At 42.4% G+C, this 13,713-nt stretch overlaps 5 protein-coding genes across 5 annotated transcripts; 3 read left to right on the top strand and 2 right to left on the bottom strand.

The window, feature by feature from the left end:
• Positions 1-1,917: 1,917 nt before the first annotated feature.
• LOC120446202 (histone H2B) lies at positions 1,918-2,449 on the bottom strand. The gene has a single exon (XM_039627051.2). It carries the CDS (start codon positions 2,335-2,337, stop codon positions 1,966-1,968), a length of 372 nt encoding a protein of 123 aa, XP_039482985.1. The 5' UTR covers positions 2,338-2,449; the 3' UTR covers positions 1,918-1,965.
• Positions 2,450-2,502: 53 nt separating this feature from the next.
• Positions 2,503-3,003, top strand: LOC120446201 (histone H2A). Its single transcript, XM_039627050.2, has one exon. It carries the CDS (start codon positions 2,564-2,566, stop codon positions 2,936-2,938), a length of 375 nt encoding a protein of 124 aa, XP_039482984.1. The 5' UTR covers positions 2,503-2,563; the 3' UTR covers positions 2,939-3,003.
• A 410-nt stretch (positions 3,004-3,413) lies between these two features.
• Positions 3,414-3,821, bottom strand: LOC120446204 (histone H4). The gene has a single exon (XM_039627055.2). It carries the CDS (start codon positions 3,768-3,770, stop codon positions 3,459-3,461), a length of 312 nt encoding a protein of 103 aa, XP_039482989.1. The 5' UTR covers positions 3,771-3,821; the 3' UTR covers positions 3,414-3,458.
• A 176-nt stretch (positions 3,822-3,997) lies between these two features.
• LOC120446200 (histone H3) lies at positions 3,998-4,532 on the top strand. Its single transcript, XM_039627049.2, has one exon. It carries the CDS (start codon positions 4,059-4,061, stop codon positions 4,467-4,469), a length of 411 nt encoding a protein of 136 aa, XP_039482983.1. The 5' UTR covers positions 3,998-4,058; the 3' UTR covers positions 4,470-4,532.
• A 1,402-nt stretch (positions 4,533-5,934) lies between these two features.
• LOC120446198 (histone H1-like) lies at positions 5,935-6,745 on the top strand. Its single transcript, XM_039627047.1, has one exon. It carries the CDS (start codon positions 5,965-5,967, stop codon positions 6,739-6,741), a length of 777 nt encoding a protein of 258 aa, XP_039482981.1. The 5' UTR covers positions 5,935-5,964; the 3' UTR covers positions 6,742-6,745.
• The last annotated feature ends 6,968 nt before the right edge of the window (positions 6,746-13,713 follow it).

Raw genomic sequence — 13,713 nt, 5'->3', positions numbered from 1 at the left:
ACGCTGACCCTTGCACATCGCTTTCGCTAAAGCGAAATGCGTTACTGGGCTGGCTCAGCGTCGCCGATGTTATTGTTGGTCCATCCGGTCTTGGATGGCATTTCGGCGGGTCGTCGCACCCCTCTGACTTGCTCGTGTTAACTTATATATTAGAATATAATATTATATATAGAAAATAATAACAATTGATATTCTATATTTTGTCTTTGTGTTAAGTTCAGCTGAATATATTATTGAAATGTTTATAAGGGGCAAACGGCACTGAACCTTCAAACATTTCTAAAAAATAGAAATTCTGCTAATGAAAGAATCGAAATATTGTTATTTTAATTGTTAGCCCAACATTAATAAAATAAAAGAAAAGGTTAATATAAAAACAGTTGTTTTATATTTTTTATTAGTGCTAACTTCCTTTAGAACACTGAAATAGTCATACGGAGCAAGAACCACGTTACCTTCAAACATCTATAAAAAATCAAAATTCTGCGAATGACAGTTTGGAAATAATGTAATTATATCGGTCAGTCCAATATTTGGAAAGTAACAGAAAACTAGAACATAAAGATTGTTAATTAAAATTTTTTCTTAGTTTTAACTCAATTTGGGAATATTATTGAAGAGATCGTGCGGGGCAAGTGGAACTGCCCCTTCAACCGTCTGTAAAAAATAAAAGATCTGTAAAAACTTGTTTAGAAATTGGTTAATTACGTTGGGAAATTGAATATCTAATATATAAAAGAAAGAGATAATACAAAAAAGATTGCTTTATATATTTTATTAAATGAAAACATTGTATGACATACTATATGAAGGCTGATATATGGCAGGGAAATTGATTTATTTTAGACAAATTATTTATAAAAATGCATGAAAACTTTAATCTACTAAAGCAAACACGTTATTATTTTAAGAAAATATTAAAAATCCATTGTTTTTGACAATATATGTATTTTTTAGAATCAAAAACTATTGCTGAATGATGCCGTAGAGAAAACTTTTTATGTAGTTCATTGTCAACTTAAATCAAGTAATAAAGTATCTCAATCAATAATAGACGCTCCTTTTTTAGGTTTTCCTAAAGGTCGAAAGTTGAAGTTGTAATAAACATCGGGAATCTCTAAATTATTTTCATGATTTATAATTTAAAAACATGTTTTTTTATATATTGCTCTAGTTAAAAATGTGAATATTCAAGTTCAATTAACATTATAAAGTCACTAAAACCATATGTCAACATTTGAAAAATTCATAGTGAAAAATTAATTATTTAAGAATGTAGAACTATTAAAACATATTTTTATTAAATATTTTAAACACTTTATATTTAAAAAAAAAGTTTGCACTTCAAGCAAACATCAACATAGTAAATGACTGCTAGCAGTCGTATTGTCAAAGTGCTCTCCTCCTCGATTCTCATCCGAGCGAGGGAGGTTGGCAAACAGCGCGCGGACCATTTTCTGAAGAAAAAAAGTGTTCTTGATTCTGTTCTGATTCTGCAGTTGCAACGTCCGCTTCTCCAGTGGCTGCCCCATCCGCGACAGTTGAGAAAAAGGTGGCCCAAAAAAAGGCATCTGGATTGTGAAAAGTACATGTTCGCAATCAAAATTTTAGATTTCAAGATCTGAAATTTGTTTAAACAAGCCCTTTTCAGGGCTACAACGATTCGTTGCAAGAGAAAAAACTTTCATTTAAATACTATTTGAAAATTAAAATGCTCCATTAATTTTATTGGCAACCATCGCGTCGTGTCTGGTTATTGAATTACGTTGCTTTTTGAGCGTATTGAGTTTTCATTTCCGATTTTTTGGTATATATCTAATCAAATTTGAACAATTTTAACCCCATATTGGGGATGGATAAGTTGAAATCGACGATATATTGAAAAATACATTTCCTTGGTGAAACACATTGTGGCCCTGAAAAGGGCCGTTTTGGATTATTGTCCGCAGCATTCGTAGGAAGAAATTATTTGGAGCTGGTGTACTTGGTGACAGCCTTGGTTCCCTCACTGACAGCATGCTTGGCCAACTCTCCCGGCAGAAGCAGGCGAACAGCCGTTTGGATTTCTCGACTGGTGATGGTCGAGCGCTTGTTGTAGTGAGCCAGACGAGACGCCTCGGCAGCAATGCGCTCGAAAATATCATTTACAAAGCTGTTCATGATGCTCATCGCCTTAGATGAAATGCCGGTGTCAGGATGGACCTGCTTGAGAACCTTGTAAATGTAGATGGCATAGCTCTCCTTCCTCTTGCGCTTCTTTTTCTTGTCGGTCTTGGTGATATTCTTCTGAGCCTTGCCAGCCTTCTTGGCTGCCTTTCCACTAGTTTTCGGCGGCATTATTTACTTTACTTATATTTTCACAAACACAATTCACTTATCATAATGTGGCTCCGAACGCGTTCATTTTTATACTTTTTTACGGGCAATCATTTCAGGTCTAAGTCACCCACCCCTAACTGAAAGCGCTGGCAGACGAAAAAGTATAAATATTTCCCTGCCGGGGTTCGGCCAGCATTCGTGTTCCGTGTGTAAAGTGAACTAAGTGAAATAAACGCAAAGCAAAATGTCTGGACGTGGAAAAGGTGGCAAAGTGAAGGGAAAGGCAAAGTCCCGCTCCAACCGTGCCGGTCTTCAATTCCCTGTGGGCCGTATTCACCGTCTGCTCCGGAAGGGCAACTACGCCGAGCGTGTTGGTGCAGGCGCTCCAGTTTACCTAGCAGCCGTAATGGAATATCTGGCCGCTGAAGTTCTCGAGTTGGCAGGCAATGCTGCTCGTGACAACAAGAAGACTAGAATTATTCCGCGTCATTTACAGCTGGCCATCCGCAACGACGAGGAGTTAAACAAGCTGCTCTCCGGCGTCACTATTGCCCAAGGTGGAGTCTTGCCGAATATTCAGGCTGTTCTGTTGCCCAAAAAGACCGAGAAGAAGGCTTAAACTAAACGTTTCAAAAGCTGAAACCCTACTTGTACATAAAATCGTCAATCAAACCGTCCTTTTCAGGACGACCAAATTGTTACCAAAGATTTGAAAAAATTTTAAACTACTATTATGTTGTATTAAATAAATTATACAAAAAATTATTTTAAGAATTGTCATATTTTATTGATATATGCAGTAAGATTTTTCAAATTTTCTATTATATAAAATATAAAGTAGTTTTTTTATTTTTCGCACTCCACGATGCGTTGATATACACACGGTGTCTGAATTCAGTACAGTCTGTACAAAGCCATGTTATGAATCTATCAATAGATACACACCATACTCTCAATTTGGTCTACCTGAAAAAGCAATCAATGATCGACATTTAGTTTGATGCAATAGCGGACTACCTCATTCTTGGGATTCCCATCCAATAAAAGGAAATATTTTTTTGAAAATGTACCTCCTTTTAAAAAGTGAGTGGTGGTCCTGAAAAGGACCGATTGCTTAATAAAAGTACAGGACTTTTTGTTTAACCGCCAAATCCGTAGAGGGTGCGGCCTTGCCTCTTCAGAGCGTACACAACATCCATGGCTGTAACAGTCTTTCTCTTAGCGTGTTCGGTGTAGGTGACGGCATCACGAATTACGTTCTCCAAGAAAACCTTCAGAACACCACGCGTTTCCTCGTATATGAGTCCAGATATGCGCTTCACACCGCCACGACGAGCCAAACGGCGGATAGCAGGCTTCGTGATACCTTGGATGTTATCACGAAGCACTTTGCGATGACGCTTGGCGCCACCTTTTCCCAATCCCTTGCCTCCTTTACCACGACCAGTCATTATTCACTGTTTTATACTATTCTGCACACACAGTCCGAAAGTCACTGAAGAACTAATTTCAACATTTTCTGTGTGCCTCTATTTATACGTAAAACGCCAAAAACCCGAGAGAGTACGAATGATATGTTCGTTTCGTTCCTCGCTTGTCAAATGAGATGGCCTCTGTTTCTCTTTCTCTTTCTCACCATCCACGCTTGCTATATAAGTAGGTAGCAAATGCTCTGATCGTTTATTGTGTTTTGAAACGTGAAGTAGTGAACGTGAACTGTGGTGAAACTCAAATCGGAAATGGCTCGTACCAAGCAAACTGCACGCAAATCGACTGGTGGAAAGGCGCCACGCAAACAACTGGCTACTAAGGCCGCTCGCAAGAGCGCCCCTGCGACTGGAGGTGTAAAGAAGCCCCACCGCTATCGCCCTGGAACAGTGGCCTTGCGTGAGATCCGTCGCTACCAAAAGAGCACAGAGCTTCTGATCCGCAAACTGCCTTTCCAGCGTCTGGTGCGTGAAATCGCTCAGGACTTTAAGACTGACTTGCGATTCCAGAGCTCGGCTGTTATGGCCCTGCAGGAAGCTAGCGAAGCCTATCTGGTTGGTCTCTTTGAAGATACCAACTTGTGTGCCATTCATGCCAAACGTGTCACCATAATGCCGAAGGACATCCAATTAGCGCGACGCATCCGCGGCGAGCGTGCTTAAGTTGGCAAGGCTTCAACTGGCAGCCCAAGCCCTAGCATACTCTACAATCGGTCCTTTTCAGGACCACAAACCACATTCAATGAGATTTAAAATTTTCTTTTGCAGCCTATTTATAAAAGAATATATATTAGAATATAATATTATATATAGAAAATAATAACAATTGATATTCTATATATATAATATAATATATATATATATATATAATATAATATATATATATATATATATATAATTGAAAAGTTTATAAGGGGCAAACGGCACTGAACCTTCAAACATTTCAAAAAAATAGAAATTCTGCTTATGAAAGAATCGAAATATTGTTATTTTAATTGTGAGCCCAACATTAATAAAATAAAAGAAAAGGTTAATATAAAAACAGTTGTTTTATATTTTTTATTAGTGCTAACTTCCTTTAGAAATAACACTGAAATAGTCATACGGAGCAAGAACCACGTTACCTTCAAACATCTATAAAAAATCAAAATTCTGCGAATGACAGTTTGGAAATAATGTAATTATATCGGTCAGTCCAATATTTGGAAAGTAACAGAAAACTAGAACATAAAGATTGTTAATTAAAATTTTTTCTTAGTTTTAACTCAATTTGGGAATATTATTGAAGAGGTCGTACGGGGCAAGTGGAACTGCCCCTTCAACCGTCTGTAACAAATAAAAGATCTGTAAAAACTTGTTTTGAAATTGGTTAATTACGTTGGGAAATTAAATATCTAATATATAAATGAAAGAGATAATACAAAACAGATTGCTTTATATTTTTTATTAAATGAAAACATTGTATGACATACTATATGAAGGCTGATATATGGCAGGGAAATTGATTTATTTTAGACAAATTATTTATAAAAATGCATGAAAACTTTAATCTACTAAAGCAAACACGTTATTATTTTAAGAAAATATTAAAAATCCATTGTTTTTGACAATATATGTATTTTTTAGAATCAAAAACTATTGCTGAATGATGCCGTAGAGAAAACTTTTTATGTAGTTCATTGTCAACTTAAATCAAGTAATAAAGTATCTCAATCAATAATAGACGCTCCTTTTTTAGGTTTTCCTAAAGGTCGAAAGTTGAAGTTGTAATAAACATCGGGAATCTCTAAATTATTTTCATGATTTATAATTTAAAAACATGTTTTTTTATATATTGCTCTAGTTAAAAATGTGAATATTCAAGTTCAATTAACATTATAAAGTCACTAAAACCATATGTCAACATTTGAAAAATTCATAGTGAAAAATTAATTATTTAAGAATGTAGAACTATTAAAACATATTTTTATTAAATATTTTAAACACTTTATATTTAAAAAAAAAGTTTGCACTTCAAGCAAACATCAACATAGTAAATGACTGCTAGCAGTCGTATTGTCAAAGTGCTCTCCTCCTCGATTCTCATCCGAGCGAGGGAGGTTGGCAAACAGCGCGCGGACCATTTTCTGAAGAAAAAAAGTGTTCTTAGTGAAGAAAAATGTCTGATTCTGCAGTTGCAACGTCCGCTTCTCCAGTGGCTGCCCCATCCGCGACAGTTGAGAAAAAGGTGGCCCAAAAAAAGGCATCTGGATCTGCCGGCACAAAGGCAAAGAAAGCCAATGCGGCGCCGTCACATCCGCCAACTCAGCAAATGGTGGACGCTTCGATTAAAAATTTAAAGGAACGTGGCGGCTCATCACTTCCGGCAATAAAAAAATATATCACTGCCACTTATAAATGCGACGCCCAAAAGTTAGCTCCATTCATCAAGAAGTACTTAAAATCGGCCTTGGTCAATGGAAAGCTTATCCAAACAAAGGGAAAGGGTGCATCTGGATCATTTAAACTTTCGGCCTCCGCCAAGAAGGATAAGGATCCGAAGGCGAAGTCGAGGGTTTTGTCTGCTGAGAAAAAAGTGGAAAGCAAGAAGGTAGCATCCAAGAACACTGGTGCTTCCTCCAAAAAAACTGCCGCTGGGGCTGCTGACAAAAAGCCCAAGGCTAAGAAGGCTGTGGCCACCGAAAAGACTGCCGAGAAAACGAAAACCCAGAAGGCAAAAGCCAAGGATGCTAAGAAAACTGGAATCGTAAAGTCGAAGCCCGCCGCAACAAAGGCGAAAGCGACCGCGACCGCAGCGAAGTCGAAGGCTGCAGCAGCCAAAGCCCCAAAGGCAAAGCCAGCGGCGTCTGCAAAACCCAAAAAGACTGCGAAGAAAGCAGCGGTTTCTGCTACGGCCAAGAAGCCGAAAGCAAAGACTACGGCTGCCAAGAAGTAAATTGTGAAAAAGTAAATGTTCATTTAAATACTATTTGAAAATTAAAATGCTCCATTAATTTTATTGGCAACAGCGCGTCGTGTCTGGTTATTGAATTACGTTCCTTTTTGAGCGTATTGAGTTTTCGTTTCCGATTTTTTGGTATATATCTAAACAAATTTGAACAATTTTAACCCCATAGTGGGGATGGATAAGTTGAAATCGACGATATATTGAAAAATACATTTCCTTGGTGAAACATCAAATTCCTTTGACCACCATTTTATAAAACCAAGCACACCCCTGGCCTTATTGACAATAGACGAAATATGGTCTGAAAATTTAAGTTTAGGGTCCAGAAGAACACCAAGATCATCAACATGTGTTATTCTGTCCAAAGAGCGCCCACTTAAAGTGTAAGTTGCGAGCATTGAGTTGGCACGATAAAAGGTCATAACTTTACACTTAGAGCCATTGAGGTTTAATACGTTATCACGGCACCAGGTTTGAAAGCAATCTAGATCGTATTGTAAGTCCAAATGGCGAGAAATGTCCTTATATTGCAAGCATAATTTTACATCATCAGCGTACATTAGTACACGCGAATGATTTATTACTAAGGGAAGGTCGTTAATAAATAAGGTAAAAAGGAGCGGACCTAGGTGGCTCCCTTGTGGGACGCCGGATGTGACTCGGAGAATACAAGAAAGAGAATTTTTAAAAAGGACCCGTTGCGTCCTGCCATTCAGATAACTTAGAATCCAATTTAGGAGATCAACAGGGAAACCTAATAAATCAAGTTTTTTTATTAAAAGTGAATGATTAACAGAGTCGAATGCTTTACTAAAATCCGTATAAAAGACATATGTTTGAAGATTATTTTTGAAGCCCTGTACTACGAAGGAGGTTAGCTCCAGAAGGTTAGTAGTTGTTGATCTGCGTTTCATGAACCCATGCTGACATGTTGATATAATTGACCTACAAAGGTGCTGCAAATGAGGAGTGATAACGTTTTCAAAAAGCTTAGGGATAGCAGACAATTTGGAGATTCCTCTGTAATTGCTTGCATCCGATTTGCTACCTTTTTTATGGAGAGGGATCACAAAGGACTCCTTCCATATTTGGGGGAACTATGTAGATTCCAGAGATAAGTTAAACAGTTTTAGTAGAGGTTTGCACAAGGCTTCCGCTTCTAAGCACACAGCCAGGAATTCCGTCGGGACCTGGCGAATAGACAGGCTTTACTCGCTGAAGTTTACAAATCAGTGAGCTTTCGTTTAAAGTGGGACAGAATATTAAATTTGACTTTGATAACGCCGTTCGGAATGAGGTAACGTAGAATATGTGGTTTGAAAAAACTTGGCAAATAGATCGGCTATTGCCTGATCTGATGTTACCGAAGTATTTTCAAAAAATAGCGAGGAAGGGTAACTGGTTGTTTTGCGCTTAGTGTTAACGAAATTATAAAACTGTTTGGGATCCTGTGCGAACTGGAACTTAAAACGGTTTAAATAATTCTTTTAACACTGAGCACCGTACAATTTAACCGAGCACTTACATATTTAGAAAATATAGATTGAGAACCGGTATTTTTAAATTTTATATAAAGTCTGGACTTAACATTTCTTAGATGTTGTGACGCGGGCGCGCACAATAATAAATAATAAATAATTCATAATAAATAATACATAATAAATAATAAATAATACCTAATACATGATACATAATAAATAAGACATAATACATAATATTAGATAAAACCAAAACATAATAAATAATCATCATAAAGAAGTTCAAGGCGCCCAAATAACTAGAGGGGCACACTAACCCCGAAACCCGGCCACACTAAGTCGGGCAATTCGGACATACGGACATACGGGCACAGTAAGCCAAGGGCTATATAAAGCGGGCGGCTGGCCTCAGTAAGAGCAGTCGGTGGTCGGAGTCGACCGAGGTGGACGTCACCAGCGAGCGGGAAAGCAGCAAGATCAGGACCGGGATCAACAAGTGGTAACTATTGGAGAGTAAGGTCAACCCCTACGTATATACCCCACCCTAGCTGACTTCAGGGTCCTGCTTACGTCTATACGCTGACTTCAGGGTCCGGCTTACGTCTATACGTTGACTTCAGGGTCCGACTTACGTCTCTACGCTGACTTCAGGGTCCGACTTACGTCTCTACGCTGACTTCAGGGTCCTATATAATTCTCCACGCTGACTTCAGGGTCCTATATAATTCTCTACGCTGACTTCAGGGTCCTACATCTAATTCTCTACGCTGACTTCAGGGTCCTATATATAATTCTCTACGCTGACTTCAGGGTCCTACATATAATTCTCTACGCTGACTTCAGGGTCCTATATAATTCTCTACGCTGACTTCAGGGTCCTACATCTAATTCTCTACGCTGACTTCAGGGTCCTATATATAATTCTCTACGCTGACTTCAGGGTCCTACATATAATTCTCTACGCTGACCTCAGGGTCCTATATATAATTCGCTACGCTGACCTCAGGGTCCTACATATAATTCTCTACGCTGACTTCAGGGTCCCGTATAATTCTCCACGCCTTCAGGGTCCAACAGCATCTGCTTACGTTGATTCCAGGGTACTCGACGGAATTCGGAGTAGCCGCGTACGGAAGACCGCGTCCCCGGACGAAGACGCGAGGTACGAAGAGCCTCGCTGTGGAAGACGGAAACTAGGCCGAGGGAGCCCCATACAGTTCTATATAATCATTGTAACCGAGAAAAGGAATGAATAAACTCTGCGTCTATATTTAAGCCTAGTTAAGGTTAACCCTGCGCGTTATCACTGGGACTCGGGTCGGGGATTCCTCTCTAGCACCACTGTCCTGAAACAAAGAAATTTCCTGGACGACACTGGCCAGCCCTGACTACCCGAGGCACGGCTGAACGTCACAGGTGGCGCCCGAACAGGCTAAAGTGGTGATTAGAGGAAACCGACGCCGGGAGAGTGATGTCTAGTTGGGTGTATATGGCAACAAAACCCGAACTAGCAGAATACGCAAGTGAATTCGGATTGGATCCGTCAGGGAAAAGCGAGGACTTACGGAGAACATTGGCTGCTTTTTCGAAGAGGACAGACCACGCAGAAGCGACAAAGAAGAAGCTGACACTGCTGGCGGAGAAGTATAAGAAGGAGAAAAGCCCCACCCGACATCCAGAGATTGTGATAACAGAGACAAACACAAGGATGGACGACGGGAAGGAGCAACTTCAGGGTCCTACATATAATTCTCTACGCTGACTTCAGGGTCCTACATATAATTCTCTACGCTGACCTCAGGGTCCTACATATAATTCTCTACGCTGACCTCAGGGTCCTATATATAATTCGCTACGCTGACCTCAGGGTCCTACATATAATTCTCTACGCTGACTTCAGGGTCCCGTATAATTCTCCACGCCGACTTCAGGGTCCACCAGCATCTGCTTACGTTGATTCCAGGGTACTCGACGGAATTCGGAGTAGCCGCGTACGGAAGACCGCGTCCCCGGACGAAGACGCGAGGTACGAAGAGCCTCGCTGTGGAAGACGGAAACTAGGCCGAGGGAGCCCCATACAGTTCTATATAATCATTGTAACCGAGAAAAGGAATGAATAAACTCTGCGTCTATATTTAAGCCTAGTTAAGGTTAACCCTGCGCGTTATCACTGGGACTCGGGTCGGGGATTCCTCTCTAGCACCACTGTCCTGAAACAAAGAAATTTCCTGGACGACCCTGGCCAGCCCTGACTACCCGAGGCACGGCTGAACGTCACAGGTGGCGCCCGAACAGGCTAAAGTGGTGATTAGAGGAAACCGACGCCGGGAGAGTGATGTCTAGTTGGGTGTATATGGCAACAAAACCCGAACTAGCAGAACACGCAAGTGAATTCGGATTGGATCCGTCAGAGAAAAGCGAGGATTTACGGAGAACATTGGCTGCTTTTTCGAAGAGGACAGACCACGCAGAAGCGACAAAGAAGAAGCTGACACTGCTGGCGGAGAAGTATAAGAAGGAGAAAAGCCCCACCCGACATCCAGAGATTGTAAGACAAAGATGGAAGAAAAAATGGAAACAGGAACAATCGATAGAGTGCGGAATTGGGGGATCAGATTCCAGGGGACGACAAACCCGCTGGAATTCCTCGAGAAAATGGAGCAGTGGGCCACCGGATACGGACTACGGCACGATCAGCTGGTCCAAACAATGCCGTTTATACTGGAGGGAAGCGCCATAGATTGGTGGAACACGACACCAACAAAGATCGACTCTTGGGTTCAATTGAGAACGGAACTGTTAGAGTACTTCTTACCACCGAGGTACGAGGAGCAGTTGCAAACCCAAATAGCACAGTTGAGACAGAGAGAGAACGAACCAGCAAGGGAATACGCGATGAGCCTGAGGAAGCTCATGAGGTTCACGAAACTGTCGGAAGCTGAAAAGCTGGTGTGGGTATACAAGAACTGCAGGAGCAAGCTAAAACTGTACACAAGGAGGAACGGATTTACAACGCTAACGGAGTTCCTTAAGCTAGCCGAGGAAGTGGAGGAAATTGAGCAAACGGAGGCACAAACCGGACAAGCAGGACCACAGGCACTAAGGCCAGAGATATGCATGAGATGCGGAGGAACCGGTCATACGGCCCGCACATACGGAAACAAACCAAGGCTGTTCTGCTGGGTGTGCGGAAGGAACGGAGTCAGGACAACGTAGTGTTGCCGAGCTAAGGAGGGAAACGGAGGAGGCCTGGGCCAGTAAAGCTGGCAGCTCAGGCAAGAAGAATAGGTCCAGCAACAGGCGATATGAGATGTGACGGCTACCAAATAGTAGCACAATTCGGAATAGGGTGTAGGAGTGCCAAGGGCATAATAGACACCGGAGCGACGAGAAGCGCAATAAGTAGGAACATGTTCCAGGATCTAAGAGGAGAAGGACAGTGGATCAGGATAAACGCGGAAATATCGCTGGCGGACGGATCACGGCGGAAGGCGATCGGAGGATTTGGAGCGAGAGTGGAGTTCGGGGGTCGGAGATTTGAAATAACATTCATGATCCTACCGAACGTCGATAGCGGAATCCTACTAGGGATGGACTTTCTGGCGGGAGCAGAAAGTACACTGAGACGTGGCGGATTAGAATTGGAGATACGAGGGGTCAAAGACGAGACGAGGAAGGAGGGGCAAAACAAAGGAGAAGGCGATCGGCTGAGCGATGCAGAAGTTCGAGACCAGCGTCAAACGGTTCAAGGAGAACCTCACCAGAGCAACAGCAGCAACAAGCAGGACCAAGATGATCGAGCCAACCGCCTACGGTACAGTCCGGAAAAGGACGGCGCCACCAAAATTGGCACCTCCTCGGCGACCGACGAGGCACGACGCGGCGACTCCCAAGCAGACGGATACCGTCCAGGGAGGCCGAAGCGGCGCAGGCGATCATCCCAGAACCGAGGGACCAACCACACAACGGGAACCACTGGCGGAGCAGACTCGAGGGAGGCGAACTAGGAAGGAAGGGCCCAGTCGATTACGGGGAACGTCCGAATGGGCCGGACCAGAGTGGCGCACCTCCCGAGGGCTGAAGGGGAACACCCGAGGAGAAGCCGGGAGCCAGGCGAACGGCGGGCGCTGAACCAAGAAGCACAGGCCCGTACAACAACGACAACAGGCACGATCAGGGTAGCAGCGGGCACTCCGCCAACCCGGAAGGACAACGAGACGAGAGCCGTGGAATCTGCGTCGCCGGACAGGGATATACTAGAGCTCCACACCGAGACCATCAACGAGTTGGGGTGGACGGTGCCAACCGGAGCCAGGATATCGAACGAAGTAATGGCAAAAATAAGCGCAAACCTGGCGCACAAACAGAAATGGACCCAACGGCGATGGCTAGAAAAAGACGGAGAAAGGTGGTGGCGCATCATATCAAACCGTGGCAATTATGTGACGGTGAAGCGTCACTTCCCAAAGGAGGGGGGAGTGTGACGCGGGCGCGCACAATAATAAATAATAAATAATTCATAATAAATAATACATAATAAATAATAAATAATACCTAATACATGATACATAATAAATAAGACATAATACATAATATTAGATAAAACCAAAACATAATAAATAATCATCATAAAGAAGTTCAAATTCAAACAAGGCGCCCAAATAACTAGAGGGGCAAACTAACCCCGAAACCCGGCCACACTAAGTCGGGCAATTCGGACATACGGACATACGGGCACAGAAAGCCAAGGGCTATATAAAGCGGGCGGCTGGCTTTAGTAAGAGCAGTCGGTGGTCGGAGTCGACCGAGGTGGACGTCACCAGCGAGCGGGAAAGCAGCAAGATCAGGACCGGGATCAACAAGTGGTAACTATTGGAGAGTAAGATCTACCCCTACGTATATACCCCACCCTAGCTGACTTCAGGGTCCTGCTTACGTCTATACGCTGACTTCAGGGTCCGGCTTACGTCTATACGTTGGCTTCAGGGTCCGACTTACGTATCTACGCTGACTTCAGGGTCCGGCTTACGTCTCTACGCTGACTTCAGGGTCCTATATAATTCTCTACGCTGACTTCAGGGTCCTACATCTAATTCTCTACGCTGACTTCAGGGTCCTACATATAATTCTCTACGCTGACTTCAGGGTCCTATATAATTCTCTACGCTGACTTCAGGGTCCTACATCTAATTCTCTACGCTGACTTCAGGGTCCTATATATAATTCTCTACGCTGACTTCAGGGTCCTATATATTATTCTCTTCGCTGACTTCAGGGTCCTACATATAATTCTCTACGCTGACTTCAGGGTCCTACATATAATTCTCTACGCTGACCTCAGGGTCCTACATATAATTCTCTACGCTGACCTCAGGGTCCTATATATAATTCGCTACGCTGACCTCAGGGTCCTACATATAATTCTCTACGCTGACTTCAGGGTCCCGTATAATTCTCCACGCCGACTTCAGGGTCCAACAGC

The sequence above is a fragment of the Drosophila santomea genome, chromosome 2R (assembly GCF_016746245.2).
Source record: "Drosophila santomea strain STO CAGO 1482 chromosome 2R, Prin_Dsan_1.1, whole genome shotgun sequence".
NCBI lineage: Eukaryota > Metazoa > Arthropoda > Insecta > Diptera > Drosophilidae > Drosophila > Drosophila santomea.
The sequence above is the reverse complement of the archived record's forward strand: the minus strand, read 5'-3'. Positions and strand labels throughout refer to the sequence as shown.